Source organism: Schistocerca americana, chromosome 3 (assembly GCF_021461395.2).
Source record: "Schistocerca americana isolate TAMUIC-IGC-003095 chromosome 3, iqSchAmer2.1, whole genome shotgun sequence".
In the NCBI taxonomy this organism is placed as follows: Eukaryota; Metazoa; Arthropoda; class Insecta; order Orthoptera; family Acrididae; genus Schistocerca; species Schistocerca americana.
The window spans coordinates 28,530,709-28,552,050 of NC_060121.1; the positions used below are offsets into that span (position 1 = coordinate 28,530,709).

Consider the following 21,342-nt stretch of genomic DNA (forward strand, 5'->3'; position numbering starts at 1 on the left):
CTTTCGCTAACTTTGACATCGTTTAGCTTCTGTTTGTGTGAGAGGTTTTGGCTGCATTTAAACTTACAGTGAAGCTCTCTTTGCTTTCGCAGTAGTTTCCTAACTTTGTTGTTGAACCACGGTGGGTTTTTCCCGTTCCTCACAGTTTTACTCGGCACGATGATTAGGTCAGGATTTGTTTTGAGGCTGTGTACGGCTGTACTTGCTGTCATGTCCTGACACAGTTGGCAGAGGAAGGACAGGGGTTGCTGGTCAGTCTGCGCTCCCGAGCAGTACACAGCAGTACACAGAAGGACAATTCACAGTGAAGGCATTTGAATGCTTCCATCTATCTGAGCCGGCACTGGTGCAGGCGTTTACTAGAAGAGCAGGCGGTGAGACTCGGTAGGGAACTCGTTGTGGAGACTCTCGGACAAACAAGGTTTTGAAATAGTTGTTTATTCCAGAGAGGACTAACTAATACACTGGAGGCTAGGGTTAGAAAAAGCACGAATAACATTGTTACAACAGAAGCCAGTGCACAAGTCCCAGGAGTGGATGCTAACCACAGTAGCAAACACTAACACTATCTTAAGGCAACAACTTACTTGCGAAACAAAACATACTGAATGTGACACTGTTCACTGAGGCACTCCAAGTGAGAGAGAGCAGACTTACGCGGAGCTGGACCGAGGCTGGAGTCGACGGACGCGGATTCGGCGCCCAGATCGTCTGACTGAGAACTCCGCCAAGATGCGGAATCTAGGAGTTTTACAGAGTCGCGTGGGGGCACTGTTTTTCCCACTTAAAGCCACCCAGCCAAACCCGCAGGTCTCTTGCAGGCGCCTGCCAATCGCGGTTTAGTTAGGTCCCCTCTACTGCTCTTCAGGCAGGGATGATAATGCAGTTGCACTAAGTCCGTATTTGGTATCAACATTGTTCAGCTGAAAGCTAAACGTAACTGCTCTGCCAAATAAGACTTGCAACATTATCGTCACACGTCATTTAGCCCCACCCTTCGGGCTCCCCGGAGTGGGGACTGCTGGGTCAACAGCTTTTTGGCGTTGTCGCTCTCTTCCTAAGCCTTGTGAGCCTACTGACACTGCTGGCCTCAGGGCTGGTATCAATCTGGCTTTATACGCTACTACATGCCCGTAGGTTACAAAGTTCTACGGTGGCAACCTAGCACACCGTTTAGACGACATATGAAGTTACGTGTGAATTCCTCGAAGAGTAACTAGCGCTCTGGGGCCGCGTCTGCATTTTCGCAAGGCTTTCCCCTTACGGTTTACTTCCTGTAGTAACAGCATCTCTCCCAGTTTTGTCTGCCCCCAGCATCGTCTCTGCTTCCGCACCTTGGTGGGCCTGTCCTCCTTTCTCACAGCTTCAAGATAACACTGCAGTATCAAGGAAAAATCTATATACACTACTGGCCATTAAAATTGCTGCACCACGCAGATGACGTGCTACAGACGCGAAATTTAACCGACAGGAAGAAGATGCTGTTATATGCAAATGATTAGTTTTTCAGAGCATTCACACAAGGTTGGCGCCGGTGGCGACACCTACAACGTGCTGACATGAGGAAAGTTTCCGACCGATTTCTCATACACTAACAGCAGTTGGCCGGAGTTGCCTGGTGAAACGTTGTTGTGATGCCTCGTGTAAGGAGGAGGAATGCGTACCATCACGTTTCCGACTTTGATAAACGTCGGATTGTAGCCTATCGCGATTGCGGTTTATCGTATCGCGACATTGCTGCTCGCGTTGGTCCAGATCCAATGACTGTTAGCTCAATATAGAAGCGCCTGCGATGCTGTACTCAACGACGAACGTGGGTGCCCGAATGGCAAAACGTCATTTTTTCGGATGAATCCGGGTTCTGTTTACAGCATCATGATGGTCGCATCCGTGTTTGGCGACATAGCGGAGAAAGCACATTGGAAACGTGTATTCGTCATCGCCATACTGGCGTATCACCCGCCGTGATGGTACGGGGTGCCATCGGTTATACGTCTCGGTCACCTCTTGTTCACATTGACGGTACTTTGAACAGTGAACGTTACGTTTCAGATGTGTTACGACCCGTGGCTCTACCCTTCATTCGATCCCTGCGAAACCCTACATTTCAGCAGGATAATGCACTACCGCATGTTGCAGGACCTGTACGAGACTTTCTGGATACAGAAAATGTTCGACTTCTGCCCTGGCCAGCACATTCTCCAGATCTCTCACCAATTGAAAACGTCTGGTCAATGGTGGCCGAGCAACTGGCTCGTCACAATACGCTAGTCACTACTCTCGATGAACTGTGGTATTGTGTTGAAGCTGCATAAGTAGCTGTACCTGTACACGCCATCCAAGCTCTGTTTGACTCAATGCCAAGGCGTATCGAGGCCGTTACTAAGGCTAGATGTGGTTGTTCTGGGTACTGATTTGTCAGGATCTATGCACCCAACTTGCGTGAAAATGTAATCACATGTCAGTTGTCAGTTGTAGTATAATATATTTGTCCAATCAGTACCCGTTTATCATCTGCATTTCTTCTTGGTGTAGCAATTTTAATGGCCCGTAGTGTATTACTTTGCTTCTGCTGAAAGGCTGGTGTTCTGAGGAAGAGACAGGTCAAGCTGGAGGTAAGGAATTCCTGGATCGTGACCAGTGGCTGGTTAGGTGGAGGGTGGAGGGGGGGTGAGGATCATGGTTGGACAGTGCTATGAACTAGGAGAGACAGGGATCAGTGTTGGGATTACGTTGGCTCTGGTTGGAGAGACTGGTGGCAAAAGACGTGTTTCCATTTCATGAATCAGGAGAAGGAGAGTAGGTCTTTGACACATCATCAAGGTCAAGCTCGGGTGTCGGGCGGAAGGTGAGGCCTCTACCTACGACCGAAACTTCTGTGGGGCTGAGGGTTTTAGAGGAAAGGTTAACAACAGTGTTAGGGGAATGTTCTGGCTCTGGATTTGGTGCAGTGTTACCAGGGAGTTTTTGGGATGTGGCAAATTGAAAAGATCAGCTAGGCAGGGTTTGGAGCGCTGTGGGGAGGATAGGGACTGGATACTGGTTCACTGAGGTGGCAGTAGCATGTCAGCAGGTTGGATGACTTATGAAAGCGGTGCTCATAATGCCGTTCCAGGTGCTGGACAGTGTGGGATTCAGTTTCAGAGACACGATGTATACAGCTTGTCTTGGAGGGTTGCTGAGGTAGTTCTGGCATGCCTGTGCCGTACAGATGTGTATTTGCAATACCAGTTTAGTGAGGACCAGGGACCAGCGGAACCTGAGAAGATGCTCATTATGAAAGCAGGGGTGGGATCCAGAGAAAGGAATTTTTGCAGTTAGACCAGTGTACGGGTGGGGGGTGTACTGTGGTTTAGGCAGCGTTTAAGAAACAGGATGTGGGACTGGGTTTTAGCCAGGGAAAGGGATACTCTTCTCAACTGGTGCAGAAAGATGGAGCGGGTACATTGTGGTAGGGACACTGTAGGTAAAACGGGAAGGACACGGAAATGGGCAAATGAAGGAGTTAGATTGTCGTGAGGGGAGCTCAATAACAGAAAAGAGGAGTAAAAAAATACGACACGCAAAAACATGCACAGATACGTTAAAAATGTACAGAAACACGCGAAAAAAGGAACCGACGAGGAACGGGATATGCGTGCATAAGGGAAAAGTGGGGAACGGGGGATCGGTTAGACTGAGGATCAAAGTTAGTGTGGCACAGGTAGGTGTGGAGAATAAAATGTAAAAATAAGTGAAGATGAGGGATAAAATGGGATCAATAGGAATAATTATCATTTGCAGTGGGAAGAACTTGGAGCATCAGATGCTGCACCGACACCCCGTGCAGTCACGAAGCCACATTTTTAGTGGAAGAAATCGTTCGTACAGAGTTGCTCGGAAGTGTGTGCAGTTTGAAAGTCGGTGAATAAACACTGGAAAGAAGAGAGAAAATGTACAGAGAGAAGAATAATACTATAGAGAATAGTAACAAAGGAAAACATTGCAGTGTTGTGCGATTGTAGAAAACCCGTTAGGCAAAAATCAAACAATGGAAACTCCAGGTTCGAATTTCAACAGTATAAGGAAAAGATAGATCTACTAACTGTAAAGATGACACATTGGCTTGCTGACAGGCACAATGAAAAGATGCTTACACATTTAGCTTCCAGTCAAAGCCTTCAGAAAGTGAAACACACACACATTCACTCACACGAGCAACCACACCACACACACACACACACACACACACACACACACACGACCACCATCTCTGACAGGTGGGACTGGGATGTGGCTGTAATGTGGGATGGAAACAGCAATCTCTAGAGGAGGAGGGGGGGGGGGGGACAGCAGCAAATGGGTGGGGGCGGGGGGGTGGGGAGAGAGAGAGGAACGCTGACTGGCGGACTGTGTAGGACCAGACTGCCGAAAGGCGCAGTGTCAGCAGGTTGTGGGGCTGGGGTGGTGAGGGGAAAAGGACAGGAGTGGGGAAGGGGGAAGACGGGGGGACGCATTGGCAGAGTGTGGCACACAAAGAGGGTGAGCGGGCGAGAACGGGAAGGAGGTGACGGGACAGAGGGTGCGAAAACTGTCGAACGGAGGGTGTGGGGACTGTAGGTTGACGGGAATGGAGAAACCGAAATGATGCTATTTGAAGCTAAATCGTTAAAAGGTAACATACGATGATTATGATGTCATAGAAGCAAAACGTATGACGTTTTTACACCTTAAATCTCCAAAAATATCCAAACTGGAATGCACACATTGACTACTTAACAGCTTAGTATTTTCAATTTGTATTTTGGCAGGTGCGAGAAACACAGACTAGAAAGGTAGTCTATAACTTCTACTTTGAGTCAGGTATTCATTATGGCATAATCTTATGGGGAAATTCAACAAATGAGACTCCTAGTATTACAGAAGAAAATACTTAGGAACATAAGTGTTACCAAACAACAGGTGTCCTGTCAACTATTGTTAAAAGATTTCAATACACAATCTGTACCCTCCCTTTACATATATGAGGTGATGTTATTCTTATATAAAAGTCAGTATACAGTAAACTCTGTTTCGTCCACAACTAAAATACTCACCACAGAGAGAATTTTAAACTCTTGAAACACTACTGAAAACTTTTTACCCAAACACCAGGGTAGAAGGGACTTAAAATTTACAATAAAATAAAAGGCAGTAATATATTTAACATGGAGTTTGGTTCATTTAAAAGATTAGTTTTTACCATTCTAGTGGAAAAGTGTTATTAGTCTATTGACGAATTCAATGGGGAAAGTTTCAGAGTTTTAAGATGGTAACTATGCATTTTATTTTTGTATACTGGAAACTGCAGTATGCATTTGTGTAGCAGTATCTCAGTAGTATACATAAAATAATGTAAACTATTGCATTTCTCTTTAAAAATGTTTCTTATTTTAAATCCTGACACGTCTCCCACAAATTGTGTATTACGAGACAAATAAGAATGACGACAAGGCGCGACGGTGAGTGCGTGTTTCCACCTGCTGTGGAGGGTCGCTTATGCTTTAGACTCACAGCTTTGCAGGTCTGTCAGCAAGCAAAATCGAGAATGGTGACCACAAGATATTTATAATGTGTAAGTTGGCACACACATCAGCAGGGTGACAGATCATTCATGGAGTGGATCACCAAACCCACACTTGTGCCACTCCACAATGTGTGCTGAAACCACGACAAATGAAATAAAATGACAAAAATTGTTTTCCTAATGAGCCCTCCAATTGTGATGTTGTTAATGTTTATGTTTTATAACTTCTAATTATATGTAAATCGTGAAATATAGATTAGAAATACTGAACAACGGAATGGCAGTGAAGTGTGACTTCTGGTGACACTGACTGTGCAGCAATGTGTTTCAGAACCTCTAGAATATGAAAACTGGTCAGATCTGACAGTTGAGCTCTGGATCAGTGCAACATGGAAAGCATGTAATGTATGTATGACTGACACTTTATTAACAACATTATGAGAAGGAAAGTTGCTACTCAACATATAGTGGAAATGCCGAGTCCGTCCTGGATTTTCCATTGTTTGACACTTTATTAATTTATTTCCATTTCGTCCCAAATAAAAATCGTTGTGTCCTTTCGTTAGTGTATTACTATCTGCAGGTGACATCAAAATAGTGCACATATGAAATAACTGAAAAGTGTGAAACAGGCATCTGAAAGACATTCAGGACACATGGAGGTAGGATTGCCTGCCCACTCAGATTTAAAGGACAATTTCATAAACACAAGGATATGGCAATAAAAGGTATGAATATGACATTCGCTATGGTGCCAAAAATTCCCATTTGCGTAATGATAATTGTGACAATGAGCTTCAATATGGAGGGAAATAAAATCAGTTTCAGTGGCTGACATAATGAATTCTTTTGTGAAATAAAATTTTTTTAAACACGAAAAATTGCATTTTTATTTCGGCCAACACTTTCTTGGCTCTTATACAATAATTTCATAAATCCATATTTTGTCTTTTACTTGCTTTTCAAACAGTTCACTCATCCAGGGGCTCCAATGTTACATTCTGCAGTCTGAAAACCAAAATTATTTCTCAGTACCCTATATCGGTGTCATCATCATCATCATCATCCGTTTCGTAATCTGTTAGGAAGTCATTCTCTGTCCATCGGAAAGTATTAATTATCCTGAGCCGAGGCATTTGACTCTGCATCTCAGCAAAAACATTTTTGTAGAAAACCTCATCCTCTTCCTCATACGTCACATGTAGTTCTCTGGAAGAAGAAAGAGAAAAGTAACTGCAACATTTGTATTTCTGTATTTTATTACGCCCTATTTCTTGTAATACTACAAACCATAAACATTGATGAACTGTGTCATAAATGAAGTGCAAAGGAAATTTATCAGAATTTTTAAACTTAGGAGATACAAATTCTAGTTAATACCTATCTTCATATTAAACAGGTTTTAACTGTGGAAATATGTGGGTAGCATATGGTGTTTTGACTGATATCTCAATAAAGGACTTGGAGAAATGAAGAACCTACAAAAACAGTGAAAACTGGTCTCAACATGCAATTGAGGTAAGTACTAAATGATTTCTATTGTGTTTTTCATTCTAATTATTTCTCGAATACATCAAATCCAATGAAATTTGGAATAATGCACTATTTTGCGACTGATGATTTTAAAGAAAGTGTTTTTTTCCTCTGTGCCTTAAATACCTGAGGACCATCCTACAAGATATTTTCAAAATTTTTCCTTTTTTCCAGTCAGTCTTCTGACTAGTTCAATACAACCCACCACAAAGTCCTCCCGTGAGCCAATCTCTTGATTTCAGTTGCATCTTGTGTCCTCAATTATTTGTTGGATGTATTACACTCTCCTTCTACACTTTTTACTCCTCACAACTCCTCCTAGTACCACGGAAGTCATTGCTCAATGTCCTAACACATATCCTATCATCCTGTTTCTCTCCTATCATCCTATCCCTCTTCTTGTCAGTGTTCTCCACACTGATTCTGCACATAACCCATCTCTCATTTCTTATAACAGCCCACCTAACTTTCAACACTCTTCTATCAATTTTCTTCTCTTCTCTTCCAGTTTTCTTATAGTCTGTGCCTCGCTTTCATACAATGCTGTACTCCAAACGTACATTCTCAGAAATTTCTTCTTCTACTTAAGGTTGATGTTTGATACCAGCAGACTTCTCCTGGCCAGAAATGCCCTCTATGCCTGTGCTAATTTGCTTTATACGTATTGTTTGGTTATAATTAAAGTTCAGCCACTTACACAGGTCCAGTGTGGGCTGAATTATCATATGGCAGTGAAACTTGGTAGGTATGCTAATGTGTTAATGCAGGACCAATTTATGCTGGAAAAACAATTACTTCCAACTACGGCCACTACGAGCAAATCTGGCACAGTACACCGTTTGTACGACATCCACACTATCGTTCGACAAGCTGTAACGTGAGTGAACAGTAGTGATAATTGAGGAGAAAGACTGTGTGCTGTTAGTGAAACAGTTTCATGTGAACGGCAGCAATTCCAGTGCTGCACTGACAGAGGGGCCAGATGTCATTAAATGCTTTAAAGAAAATGACGATGAAATTCAAAAACGTGGGTGGGCTTGGTGTGGCACCTGGAAGAGGAATGCATCCTACCGCAGTGGAAGTTATTGACACAGTTATTATTGCTGCAACTCAGTATGCAGCACGTGTCCCGGCTAATGCTAGTGTTTGTGCCATTCCACGAGAATTGTCCATCCTGTGGTCAATGGTGTGGTCAGTTTTTGTGTGGTGTCACCGCCAGACACCACACTTGCTAGGTGGTAGCCTTTAAATCGGCCACGGTCCGTTAGTATACGTCGGACCCGCGTGTCGCCACTGTCAGTGATTGCAGACCGAGCGCCGCCACACGGCAGGTCTAGTCTAGAGAGACTCCCTAGCACTCGCCGCAGTTGTACAGCCGACTCTGCTAGCGATGGTTCACTTACTACAGACACTCTCATCTGCAGAGACAACAGTTTAGCATAGCCTTCAGCTACGTCATTTGCTACGACCTAGCAAGGCGCCATATTCAGTTACTGTAACAAATTGCTTCAAGACTGTATTCTGAACAAATAATATTGTGAATCATGTACCGTCAAGAGCGACGTTCATCATCAGTGGATTAAAGTTAAGTATGAAAGTAATTACGTCCGCTTTCTGAATTCTCATTCCCTGTCATGTTCCAGACCTCACGTCAGCATAGTCCTTCCCTCCTCACGCCAGCCTGCGTGAGCTAAAACGCGTGCATTTAGACTGGTGCCCCTACAAGATCCGGACGGTGCAGCAACCAAATCATCATATCTGCAGCAACGTACTGAATTAGCTCTTCAGTTTTCGGACAGATAGAAGTCGATGACATGCTACCAGGCAATTTTCTATGGAGTGAAGAGGCACATTCTACACTACAGGGTACAGTAAATACACAGAACTGCCAAATTTAAGGGTACTGTTAAACTGCATGTTGTGCACCAAGAACCACTGCAGTTGCTGTATATGACTGCTTGGTGTGGAGTCACAAGCATCTTTATTCTTGGTCCGTTCTCTGAAGAGGATACATCCGTAGAGCCTGTCGGGGGTGGTGGGGGGAGGGGGGGGCCCTCTGTGATGCCTTTACGTTATGGAGACCTCCTTGTACAGCACGTGATTCCTGCTTTGGAAGAGCACAACTGTGTGGAAACCATTCTTTTCATGTAAGATGGGCCAACATTGCATGTCACTCACCCAGTGAAAGATCTGCTTAGTGCAACCTTCCTTAAAACATATTATATCGAGAGGTTTTCAGATGCATTGCCTGCAAGATGACCTGATCTGAATCCATATGACTCTCGACTCTGGGAATACCTAAAAGAATACCTTTACCAGAGGCACATTAGGTCTCTACCTGATCTGAAGGCCAGTACGCAGGAACACATCGCTTAAATTCCACCGGAACTACTGTGAGCAAGTGTTGATCACATCGTTTTACAGAAGTAGCATCTCATTCGACATCTCCAGTGCTCGTACAGAATGAATTAACCCTTTAGTGACCAAATTATTTCCGGAAGTTGTAGATTTTTTATGAACACTTTATTGGGCTAAGAAACCGTTCATAAAATCATAGTTTAAATCTTGAAATGAGAGTTTAGCCTATGAGTGTAAAAAAATTAGTGGGAACTATTGGAACTGTGGCGTAACTTCACTTGCTAATTTAAAACAAATGTATTTCCTTTATTTTTTAGTACAAAAACATGTTAAACATTACATTTATATTTGTATTAGTTCATACTGTCCTTTGAGTTCACTAAGGTGATGTACTATGGAACTTAGAGAAGCATGGTGCTACATACAAAGGTACACGACAGTTGCTACTCATTACTTTTGTTCGCTTTTCTTTGTTCTTGGTGCTACATTGGCGGCATCTTCTGTTTGTTGTACCTTTTGTAGGGAAATGAGTTCCAACTTTCTCCAGACGAACTTCATCTGGTACTCCAGACACACCTCTTATTGGTGTTTGACCTTCCTCTTCTCGTACGACTTGAGAAGCCAGAGATAAGCTGCCTTGCCAAGTGCAATCTAAATGTTAGCTGGTCTGCTTTTGTCTTCTGTAGCTTCCACATAACGTAGGAACTGACAACTGCCAAATGCACAAGAAAGGAAAACAGTTTGTGTCACCACTTCCACGAACGACGGCCTACAGCATACCGTTGACGCAGCTGATCAAATCTATCGACTCCTCCCATTATTTTATTATACTCTGCCACAGCCAATGGGCAGAATACTTCAGTTCTGCTTCCACTAACTTACCTTGTAATATTTATGTAATTTTCAGTCAAATGCAGCAAATATCCACGAATACTATCTCCCTCATAAATACAAAAATAGATAAGTACAACACAAGTCACTTCACAGGCAAAAGGAAAGCACACTATCCAAAAAACGCTGTAGCGGTCGAAACAGTGGCTCGTTTTCACACGGGAACTGCGCTTCTGCAATGATTGACTCACAAGGTAGAAAAACAACAGCTTTAGCCTAACTTTTGACAGTCTATACATAGTTAGCACACTCTAACAGAGATGGTAGCATAAGTTAGAAGTGGGAACACGGATTACCACTGAACTTACAGAGAAAACAAATAAGTGGGAACTATTTGCATTCGCAGCACCAGATTCGCACCTGGTCGCCAAAATTGAAACTAATTTTTCTCCAGCGTAAAACTGTTCTGTGTTAACGCATTAGAATACAAATCGAGTTTCGCTTCCATATGATAATTACAGCCCACACTGGACCTCTGCGAGTATCTGCACTTTAATTACAGCCATTTGGTATGTCATCATTGCTTCATGCATCGTGTGTTACTTTATTTCCAATGTATCAGAACTGCATCACTTCTTCATGGACACCAGTTTTGATGTTAAATCCATAACTAATCTGATATAGCTAATGCTCATTAATTTCATCTTTCCTGGTTTCTTTCTCAATCTGTAGTGTGTTCTCATTAGACTGTTCTTTCCATTCAACAGGTTCTGAAATTCTTCCTCCCTTTCACAAGCCAATAGGAGTATCATCAGTGAATGATATTATTAATATCCATTCTCCCTGAATTTTAATCCACTCTTCCATCTTTCTTTTATTTCTTTCACTGCTTCTTTGATATATAAACTGGAAAGTTGGGATTGAAAGTTTATATCCCTGCCTTACACTCTCTCTAATACTAGCACTCCGTTCCCAGTCTCGTGGAAGTCATCGAGGTCATACGGTAGAAACGCAAAGTCATCAGAACCGGGCTCGGACGGTGAACAGAAGCAGCAGGAGCAACCTACCTGAGGTTCACGAGCCTGACAGAAAATTCTTCAAATGGCACAGCTCTGATGTGGCCGCTGTACAGGATATCGAGGCAGCGCAGTTGCTTCAAGTCCAGGACGTGCCGTAGGCTCGGCTGCAGATCTGTCAGGTCGTCAATGTACTGGAGGAGCAGCGTGCGGGGGGCCGGCAGCTGCGCCACGTGCGCCACGGCAGATCCGCCCAGCCCACTGCATCCGGAAAGATCCAGTCTAGAAGAACAAACAGAAAAATAATGTAACACTTTAAGATGTTGGTGACAACATGAAATTTTCTGTGTAATACACAGTACGACAAAAAAGAAAGGCAATGAATTATCCAAATGGGACAGAAATCAGTACATGTACAGACAAACAAATGGTTACATGTTGTATACATAGTTCCGTGTAGTCAGCGCGTACACAACTTTCCCACTAGAGCGCGCCCCGCTAAGCACAACAGCGCAGGCGCAGCGCTCGTCTGTCTCCGCACTACGAGATGGCGCTGCCTTAGAGACGGACCAAATTCTGCTTCCGCCGATCTGCGTATTAATATGTAACGCAGCCAATGAGATTGCTGCTAATGTATAACCTTTTCTCCTCGTGGATCACACTCGCGCAGTGATACCTGAACGCGCGAGGTATTATAACGAGTGTACAGACCTCCAATTAGTCAGTCTGCATTAGTCTGTACCAGTCTATAGTCAAGTTTCAGTGTGCGCCTAATAAGATTATCATATTCCTGTACATAGCCACGAAGATAAATGTATAGACACTTTGTCAAGTATCAGAGATATGTGAGAATAAGATTAACGTACCAAGACCAAAGGAACTTCAGATTGTCAATTGTAAATAGCATCCAGAATCAAGTTACGTAATGTTTATGCTTGTTATCATTTTAATAAATGTGTGCGAAAATTAATCAAGTTCTGTTTGAAGTCGGTCACCGTCAACCTGCTACTCTAAGCGTGCAAGTGGCATATCTACCGTCCGACCTAACGGCAGAAGATAAACACGCCACAATAAGACCATGAGACATATTGCTGACACTCGCCTACTTCGTTAGATCGACAAGTCAAATAATCTGATGGTGTGTGTACCGAATGTCTTACAGTACGCACACCACATTACAATTTCAGAAAAAACTGGATGATTCATTCAGGAGAGAGAGCTCCACAAATTGAGCAAATCAATAGCGCATTGGTCCATCTCTGGCACCTGTGCAAGCTTGGCACTGATGACAGAGTTGTCGAGTGTCCTCCTGAGGAATATCGGGCCAAATTCTGTCCTATTGATCCATCAGATCGTCATAATTCTGAGACTGTTGGAGGACTCTACCCATAGCGCTCCAAATGCTCTCAATTGGGAAGACATCCGGCAAACTTGTTGACCGAGGTAGGGTTTGCGAAGCACCAAGAAAAGCAGTAGAAACTCTCGCCCTGTGGAGGCAGGCATTATCTTGCCGAAACGTAAGCCAAGGACAGCTCGCCACGAACGGCGACAAAACGGGGCGTAGAGTAGCATCGACTTACTGTCGTGCCGCAAGTGTTCCGAGGATGACAACCGAAGGAGTGCTGAAAACAAATGGCACCTCAAACCGTCACTTCCGGTTGTCGTACCGTATGGCGGGTGACAGACACGTTGATATCCCTCTGCTATCCGGGGTACCTCCAGACGCGTCTTCAGTCTGGAATAAAATTGTCTTCAGTGATGAGCTCTGCTTGAAACTGAGCCACAGTGACCAGCAAAGACCTGCCTGGGGACACCCCGGAGTGTAGTGGGATTACCAACCGACAGCAAAACAACCGGAACTGATAGTCTGGAGTGCCACTTGTTTTCGTAGCAGGTCACTTTCGGTTGTTATCCTCGGAAAACTTGTGGCATAGCAGTAAGTCGACACTATTTGGTTGCCATCCACAGCACCCTTACAGCACAGTGATACGTCAACGATATTCTACGCCCCTTTTGATTGCCCTTCCTGCTCTTACATTTCAGCAAGATAATGCCCGCCCGCACACTGCGAGAGTTGCTATTGCTCGTCTTCACGCTCGCCAAACTCTACCTCGGCCAGCGAGGTTGCCGGATCTCTCCCCAACTGAGAGCATTTGGAGCATTACAGGCAGGGCTTTAATGATGTCAGGATTTCGATGACAGAATTGGGCACCCAATATCCGTCAGGACGACATCCGACAACTCTGTCGATCGAAGCCGAGCCGAATAACTGCTTGCGTACAGGCCAGAGGTAGACCGACGCGTAGTCGAATTGCTCAATTTCTGAAGCTCTTTCTCTCGAATAAATCATCCAACTTTTCTGAAATTTTAATGATTTGTTTGTCTGTGCACGTACATCACATCTGCCAGTTTCCATCCCTCTGGACAATTCCTTCGTGGTGTGACGTTTTCTTGACTTAGAGCGGCATTTACACGTGAGTAATTTCCTGTGCACACTAAGTGCAGCAGCTGTTGCAAATACATGCACGAGAACAGACTTTCACTCAGCTCTGTCCCGTGGCACAATCTTCTGGGCCTTTGCAGCTAAGGGGAAAAAGTACAGGGTCTTCATTAATGAGTGGTGCATTTTCATATACTTATTGATTTATATGGGCACATTTTACATCATAATTTTACATCACTACATGACTACGGAGAGCACAGGCTCGCTGTGTCGTTGGGGCCGGAACACGGGTCCGGGAACTGCGACGGACGAGCCCGGACGCGGTCGGGGTAGTATCTGGAGCTCAGCGGGAACGTGACACGCACACCGACAGTGGCCCCAATGCCCGATGCGACGACAGTGGGCCCGGGAGCTGTGACGGGCAGTCGGCCGACGAGACGGGAGGAGACGTCTGGAGACCTGAAGACGAGATCACAGCCAGTGAAGTGGCCTGCCGGGGACAGTGTGTTAATAGCAGATGGCAGGCAGGGTGCAAGCTGGCCGTGTCGTGTGGTGTGACGTCATTACGGTGCGGCACGGGCATTCGAAATGGACGCGGCGGCCAGCTCGCGTCACGCAGTCTGCCGGCTGCCGGAGTGCCCGTTTGGAGCACGGTCTCGGGGGCTGCCCGGCCAGGTCGGGGACGGGACGAGGTGGGTGTGGCTGCGCACTGGCAGCTGGCGGTACCCGTGCACCGCTGACGGCTAGGGGAGTGGGCTCTGCCTAACAGGTCGCACGGGGAGTGTCGTCCGTGGACAAGTCCTCCACTGAAACTTCCTAGCAGATTAAAACTGTGTGCCGGACCGAGACTCGAAGTGCTAGGAAGTTTCATATCAGCGCACACTCCGCTGCAGAGTGAAAATCTCATTCTGGGAACATCCTCCAGGCTGTGGCTGAGCCATGTCTCCGCAATATCCTTTCTTTCAGGAGTGCTAGTTCTGCAAGTTTCGCAGGAGAGCTTCTGTAAAGTTTGGAAGGTAGGAGACGAGATACTGGCAGAAGTAAAGCTGTGAGGACGGGGCGTGAGTTGTGCTTGGGTAGCTCAGGGGTAGAGCACTTGCCCAAGAAAGGCAAAGGTCCCGAGTTCGAATCTCGGTGCGGCACACAGTTTTAATCTGCTAGGAAGTTTCATATCAGCGCACACTCCGCTGCAGAGTGAAAATCGCATTCAAGTCCTCCACTGGTTTGAAGAACTGAACGAGAATCGGAGTAGTTGAGGTGAAAGCTGTCTCAATTCTGTCCACGGAGACTTTAGTCGGCTCGCCATTACATTTGATCTGCAAAATGTTCTCGTCACGGTGATCGTGCGGTGCACTCTATGGCAGCGTAAGTGGTGGCCGTGCCACGTCTACGCACAATACCGGGTAAAAAGTATTTAATGCGACAAACTCCTGGAGGTTGTAGGGGACGTCAAAACAAATATTTTCCCTAATGTCATTTTTACCTATGAGGATTATTTAAACTGGTGGAGGCTGTATTATGCTCGTCAGTTGTTAGACGCCGTATTGCGATCTTGAGATGTTAGAGGGTTTATTACGCTCTTCAGTTGTGGGCAACTGCTGTCCACCAGTGTAGTAGTGCATTGTCTCTGTTTACTAGTAGAGCGATGCATCTGGAGTGAATACACTGACACGGTTGGTGCGTACTACGTAGCGCACCACAACGGACGAGCTGCACAGCGGGTTTAGCAACAGCAATATCCTAATCGCCGTATCCCGCATCATACGACCTTTGCTGCTGTGTACCAACGTCTGCGTGAGACCGGGTCATTTAGCAGATTACCTGGACAGGGACGCCGTCGCACGGTAAGAACACTGCAGTTTGAGGAAGCTGTCTTGTAGCATGTGGAGCCGGGTGCTTCAGTCAGCACTCGCGCAATTGCACGTGACATTGGGACTAATCAGACGAATGTAAGAACAGTCCTTCGAGAGCAATTGTTACGTCCATTTCACTTATAGCGTGTCCACAACCTGGAACCAGTTGATTATCCACCCAGAGCACAGTTTTCGCAGTGGTACCTGGAACAGTGTGAAATGCATCCTACATTTCCATCCTCTGTGTTGTTTAGCGATGAAGCAACGTTCGGGCGCGATGGAGTCTTCAACATGCACAATTCGCATGTTTGGAGTGAGGATAACCTACATGCCACAGTTACTAGCGCTCATCAAGTGCGGTTCTTCGTTAATGTGTGGGTCGGTGTTGTTGGGGACTGTTTAATTGGGCCGTATCTGCTACCTAGGCCATTAAATGGCAGGCACTATTACAGTTTTCTCGCCAGAGCATTGCCAGAATTGCTGGAAGACGTCCCGCTCCCTACAAGACAACGCACGTGGTGCCAACATGACGGGCCGCCGGCACATTTCAGTCGTCGTGTGCGTCGATTCCTGGACCGACGGATCCCAGAAACGTGGATTGGCAGAGGTGGTCCTGTACCGTGGCCTGCTCGATCCCCAGATATGTCCCCTCTGGACTTTTTTGTGTGGGGAGAGATGCGCAACCTTGTTTACGCACCTCCTGTTGCATCAGAAGAGGATCTGTTTGCCCGGATAGTAGCAGCAGCAGGAACAGTTAAGGATACTGCTGGGGTTTTGCCCGTGTCAGACATAACATGATCCGACGGTGTAACCTTTGTTTACGTGTGTCAATGGAGGCATTTCTGAAAATCTACTGTAATTGAAATTGGGTTGTGTTAATGTATTGTCTCTTGGTCATAAAAAAATGGAAAAGTGTTTCTTGGTTTAATTAATTTGCCGCCAGAGAAATCTTCCTCTACCGGTTTAAATACTCCTCTTAGGAAAAAATGACATTAGGGAAAAATATTTGTTTTGATGTCCCCTACAACCTCCCAGAGTTTGTCGGTATAAATACTTTTCACCCTGTGTAATGTGGAACAGTGTAAATCGGCTCGAGCAAATACCCACCGGTACTGTGCCGTGTCGGCGCGTGCAGTCGGAGGTCGGCTGTACGACTGCGCCGATGTTCTGCCGGTGTCGGGCACCGAGGCAGCGTGTGACGGTAGTACCTCCTCCACTAATTCACCGGGAATGGCGAGCGAGTGAGCACAGGCGAGGTGTACAGGTGGAATACCGATGTCGTCCTTGGGATTATTCGCAGGCCGAGAAGTACGAGCCGAAGTGCGTCCGTCCGGGTGATGCCGTGACACGTCAGGGATGCTTCCGGTATACAGTGGAGCCGTTCCGGGTGGCTACGCACACGTCACGTGCACGACGACGAGTCCGGAACTGTGTCGGACTGCCGTCGCGTGCCGCCCAATGTGCAAACTACGTCTCATCTCACTGGCTCAAATGGCTCTGAGCACTATGGGACTTAACTACTGTGGTCATCAGTCCCCTAGAACTTAGAACTACTTAAACCTAACTAACCTAAGGACACCACACACATCCATGCCCGAGGCAGGATTCGAACCTGCGACCGTAGCAGTCCCGCGGTTCCGGACTGCGCGCCTAGAACCGCTAGACCACCGCGGCCGGCTCATCTCACTGGCACCGTTTGATTCGTGGACACGACAGGACGAAGCAAACAGTCGGCACTCGTTCAAATCCGTCAAGGTGTTGTAACGCCGGAAATGCATATCCTCCTATTTCCATCTATTGTACTATTATTTTTTTCCTTGTTTTGTTGCCTCAAGATATGACATTTCTGTCTCTTTATATATTGTAATTGCTTTACTGTTTGGATATATATATATATATATATTTATGCACTTATGTCGATGTATAATTGGTTTGTTTCGTAAATATTATTTGTATTTTTACGCTGGGTCTTGCCTAGGGAAAACTGCTATCGAACGATTACATCGATAGGTCGTGTGAAGAATCAAAGTGTGTAGGATCTTTGGTAGTGTTAACTCTGCCGCGTGAAGCGCGGGCGGAGCAGTGAGAGTCTGGCTGGAGTAGCGAGTGGAGCAGGTGTGTTGTGTGACGCTCCCGCGAGTTGCCGCGCTTTCGGGGTTTGGCAGCATGTAATTGCGCTCGACTCGCGATGATAGTTTCTGACATGGTGTCGCGGACGGGAAGCATTAGCTGGCGCACATCAAGAGCCCGTTTCGCCTGGTGACCGTGTCGAGAAGAAGGCGCGCCAACATCCAGCTTCTGCAACAGCGACGGCCGACAATGAGTGACTGTCGCCACCTCCTCGATCGACGGCTTCAAACCTTCAATCAACCAACAAGGAAGACTAAAAGCACGTAAAGTTTCAGAACTGTATGGCAGACCTCAGCTTTTCAAATTGTTCCATTTGCCTCGCAAAATTACAGCAACTTAGCATGAACCTTTGTTGCTCATTGTCCCAATTGCATTGCCAAGCAGGGTCCCTTCCTTTTCCGAAATGAGCCCGAGGGTCGTTGAAATTCAAACGCCAGCATCATTCGATTTCACTGCTTTAATTTCAAAGTTCAGCTGGCTACAATATTTAGATTGCACAAGCACGAATTAAGAGTGCGAGTTTTGTTACCGTATTTTAGTTACCTGTGACTGCAGCTCAGCTTGGTACGTACTAAATTTTACTATTGTTAATTGTTCAGAATCATTTAATTCAAGTTCAAAGTTAATTCTCTTATTTCTAAATTGCGTAGATTCAAGTAGCTTTTGAAATGATTGTTGAGGTAGTCCAAGACTAACTGTCTTTCGATGTGCTTCAGAAAGAAAGCTCACTATTAACTTCAGTCACTAAATTAACTTTCGATTTTCCGGTTTCATTAATTCTTTTGCTAAATTAAGTGTAGCGAAATTTATTACTTCTGACAAACTTTCAGTTTTCACACTACACGTGTCAACCTTCAGTTGCCACGCTTCTAGTGCTAATTATATGTGTAATTACCTTGCTTTTTCAGTTACTATAGTAATTGTCCTTAGGACTGGCGACCGTGATTTCCCCCAAATCTCAAATATCTAATTACCGCTAGTTAATTGTTAACGTAACGGCCGCACATTTACTTTCTTTATTAACTTTATCCCTATTTCAAAATTAATTTCCACCAGTTTCACTTGCATTTTTCCTTTCATTTAGATGTAACCCTTTCCTCCCTCTTTACCGACAGGTTAACTTCGGTGACGATTGCTTTTCCAAAATTCCCATTAGATACACGCGGTTTCGTTTTTCACTGTCATTAAGGTCGATAAGTGAGGGGGAGGTTACAGTGTCAGTGGGGGGCCACGCATTGTACTCGATCCGCGTGGTCCGTGGCTAACAGAATCGGAAATAGGCGTAACTGTCCACGAGGCGTGGAGATCTAGCTCACACTGGCTTTTGCTTCGCTGGGTGCTCCACCGTCGTCACAGGTTGGCCCGGCCATTAAATCTCCTCCCACAGGTAAACGCTGACGTGCTGCTACCCACGTGATTCTGTGGGATGCCTGCCACAAGTTTGGCATAAGCTACGTTTAATATTTTTTGTGGGATCTGAAATTTAAAAACCTCTCTCACACCGGCCCGATTGAGCTTCACAGATCAGGATAGTAAAAAACACGCGAATATTTAGGGAATTTTCATTCACAAAGCAGGCTTATCACATTCACACAGTTCAATGCTGTCCTATCCTGATTAAATTGAGCTTAACTTAAATTCCATAAGGCAGTGAAGCAATTTCGAAGTCTCGGTGCGACGAAAATTGTCAGTCGATCTTCTGAAAACATTTGTAATAATTATTAACTTTCGGTGACCACACGGGGAAGACCGGAGATGTGCTGGTAAGACCGTGTTAGCCCATTTATTGGAAGTAATAAACTGGATATCTTGAGCGTACAAAACGGCAGGTTCGTCCAGTGTAAATCAGACGTTCCCCACTGATCCCGTGCAACACAGCATAGTAAGCAGACACTGTCAATAATAATCAGTTAAATAATACGCGAACACACTTTAGTTTACTTCATGTTCAAATGGTTCAAATGGCTCTGAGCACTATGGGACTCAACTGCTGAGGTCATTAGTCCCCGAGAACTTAGAACTAGTTAAACCTAACTAACCTAAGGACATCACAAACATCCATGCCCGAGGCAGGATTCGAACCTGCGACCGTAGCGGTCTTGCGGTTCCAGACTGCAGCGCCTTTAACCGCACGGCCACTTCGGCCGGCTTACTTCATGTATTAAATTCCTCATACAGAATCTCATCAAGATGGCGACTAGCTCAACAATACATACATATACATCTTCGTTCTTTCACGGCTAATCGGCAAGATCTCCTTCATTCTTTTCATAAGAGAAAACATAGATAGCAGAGAAGGTATTCCATGGAGTAAATGCACGCTCCAAGGAATAATAGGGCTTGAAACTACTTTGCATTGATAAAAGATAAGAAGAGATATTTCGAGATATGTACTGAGTTATATATTTTATAATATTTCTGAAAATATCGCGTAGAGACCGCCGCAAGAGACATTACATACGGTAGTGCTCAGGTAATCATTAGTGACAACGTCGGATTTCAAACAGAGTCCACAAAGTGGGTACCCCATCTTCTCACCACAGACGACAAATTTCATCATCTTGAGGCGTACAAACAGCTACTGGTACGCTACCAAATTGAAGGGGAACATTTTGTGCACCGGATTTTGATCTGTGATGAAACGTGGGTACACTGTTACGCACGGGAATCGAAAAAAGCGGCCCAAAATGGCACAAAAAAGACCAATCTACACCCACTGACGACTCTACACCCACGGAGTGCCTAAAATTGTCTCTGTGTGGGGAAGGTTATTGCGACAGTCTTTTTTTATATTAAGGAAGTTCTCATCAGTTTTGTCCAAGAATGCTGTACTGTGAGCGCCGTATACTACTGCCATTTTTTGCATAGATCGGAAAGCGAATATCGTCAGAAAATACCAAATCTGGGGCGTGACTAGGCCGCGTGACAGTGCTCGGCCCCACACGGCAGCCCGGACTCGACAAAAAGTTCGGGAGCTGTCGTGTGCCACACTACGACATCCTCCCTACACTCCGCACTTATTGTCCTGTGATTTTCATTTGTTTGGACCACTAAAAGAAGCAGTCGGACCACACAGATCTAACAACAATTGCGCTGTCAAAGTGTTTGTGTGAACCCTGCTGTTACAGCCACATTCATTTTGTGAAAACGGGGTTGAGAAAACTACCTATCCCCTGGGAAAAATGTATTTCCCATTCAGAAGACTACACAGATTAAATAACTTGTGTGTATGAGTTTTTCTGAAGTGAACTTTTCTGAAGTGAACTTATAAACAAAAAATTCAAATTAATATTTGAATTTCCTTTGTACGTGAGCATAAAACATGTTCAAAAACTGCGCAACAGCGACGTCAGGTACTTACATCTGTAAGTGTTTAAGACGGTGGATCTCGGCAAGTGCTCCGTCTGTGAGACTCGTCGCAAAAGTCAGGCTCAGGTGGCGCAGTGACGGGCACCCCCGAGAAATGGTGACCACCGCGTCATCCGGGAGGTCGGTGGCGTGCGGCAGGTCCAACTTCTGCAGCAGTGGTAGGCAGCCGGGCCTGCAGTTGTTCAAAACAACACCTGTTGTGAATGTAAATCTAAGCCGCACGGGTGAAATATTAGTCAGACCCTCAAAAGAGTACCGTATTTA

The 21,342-nt window shown here is 45.3% G+C and overlaps 1 protein-coding gene across 1 annotated transcript in view; it reads right to left on the bottom strand.

Annotated features, from left to right (window-relative positions):
- Window positions 1–6,573: 6,573 nt before the first annotated feature.
- LOC124605227 overlaps window positions 6,574–21,342 on the bottom strand; it is a 48,485-nt gene continuing 33,716 nt past the window's right edge. The window contains exons 4-6 of the mRNA XM_047136778.1: window positions 21,071–21,250; window positions 11,335–11,565; window positions 6,574–6,754 (exon numbers count right to left, since the gene is read on the bottom strand). Of these exons, the coding sequence (XP_046992734.1) occupies window positions 6,574–6,754; window positions 11,335–11,565; window positions 21,071–21,250 (592 nt within the window). The remainder of the gene's footprint in view (window positions 6,755–11,334; window positions 11,566–21,070; window positions 21,251–21,342) is intronic.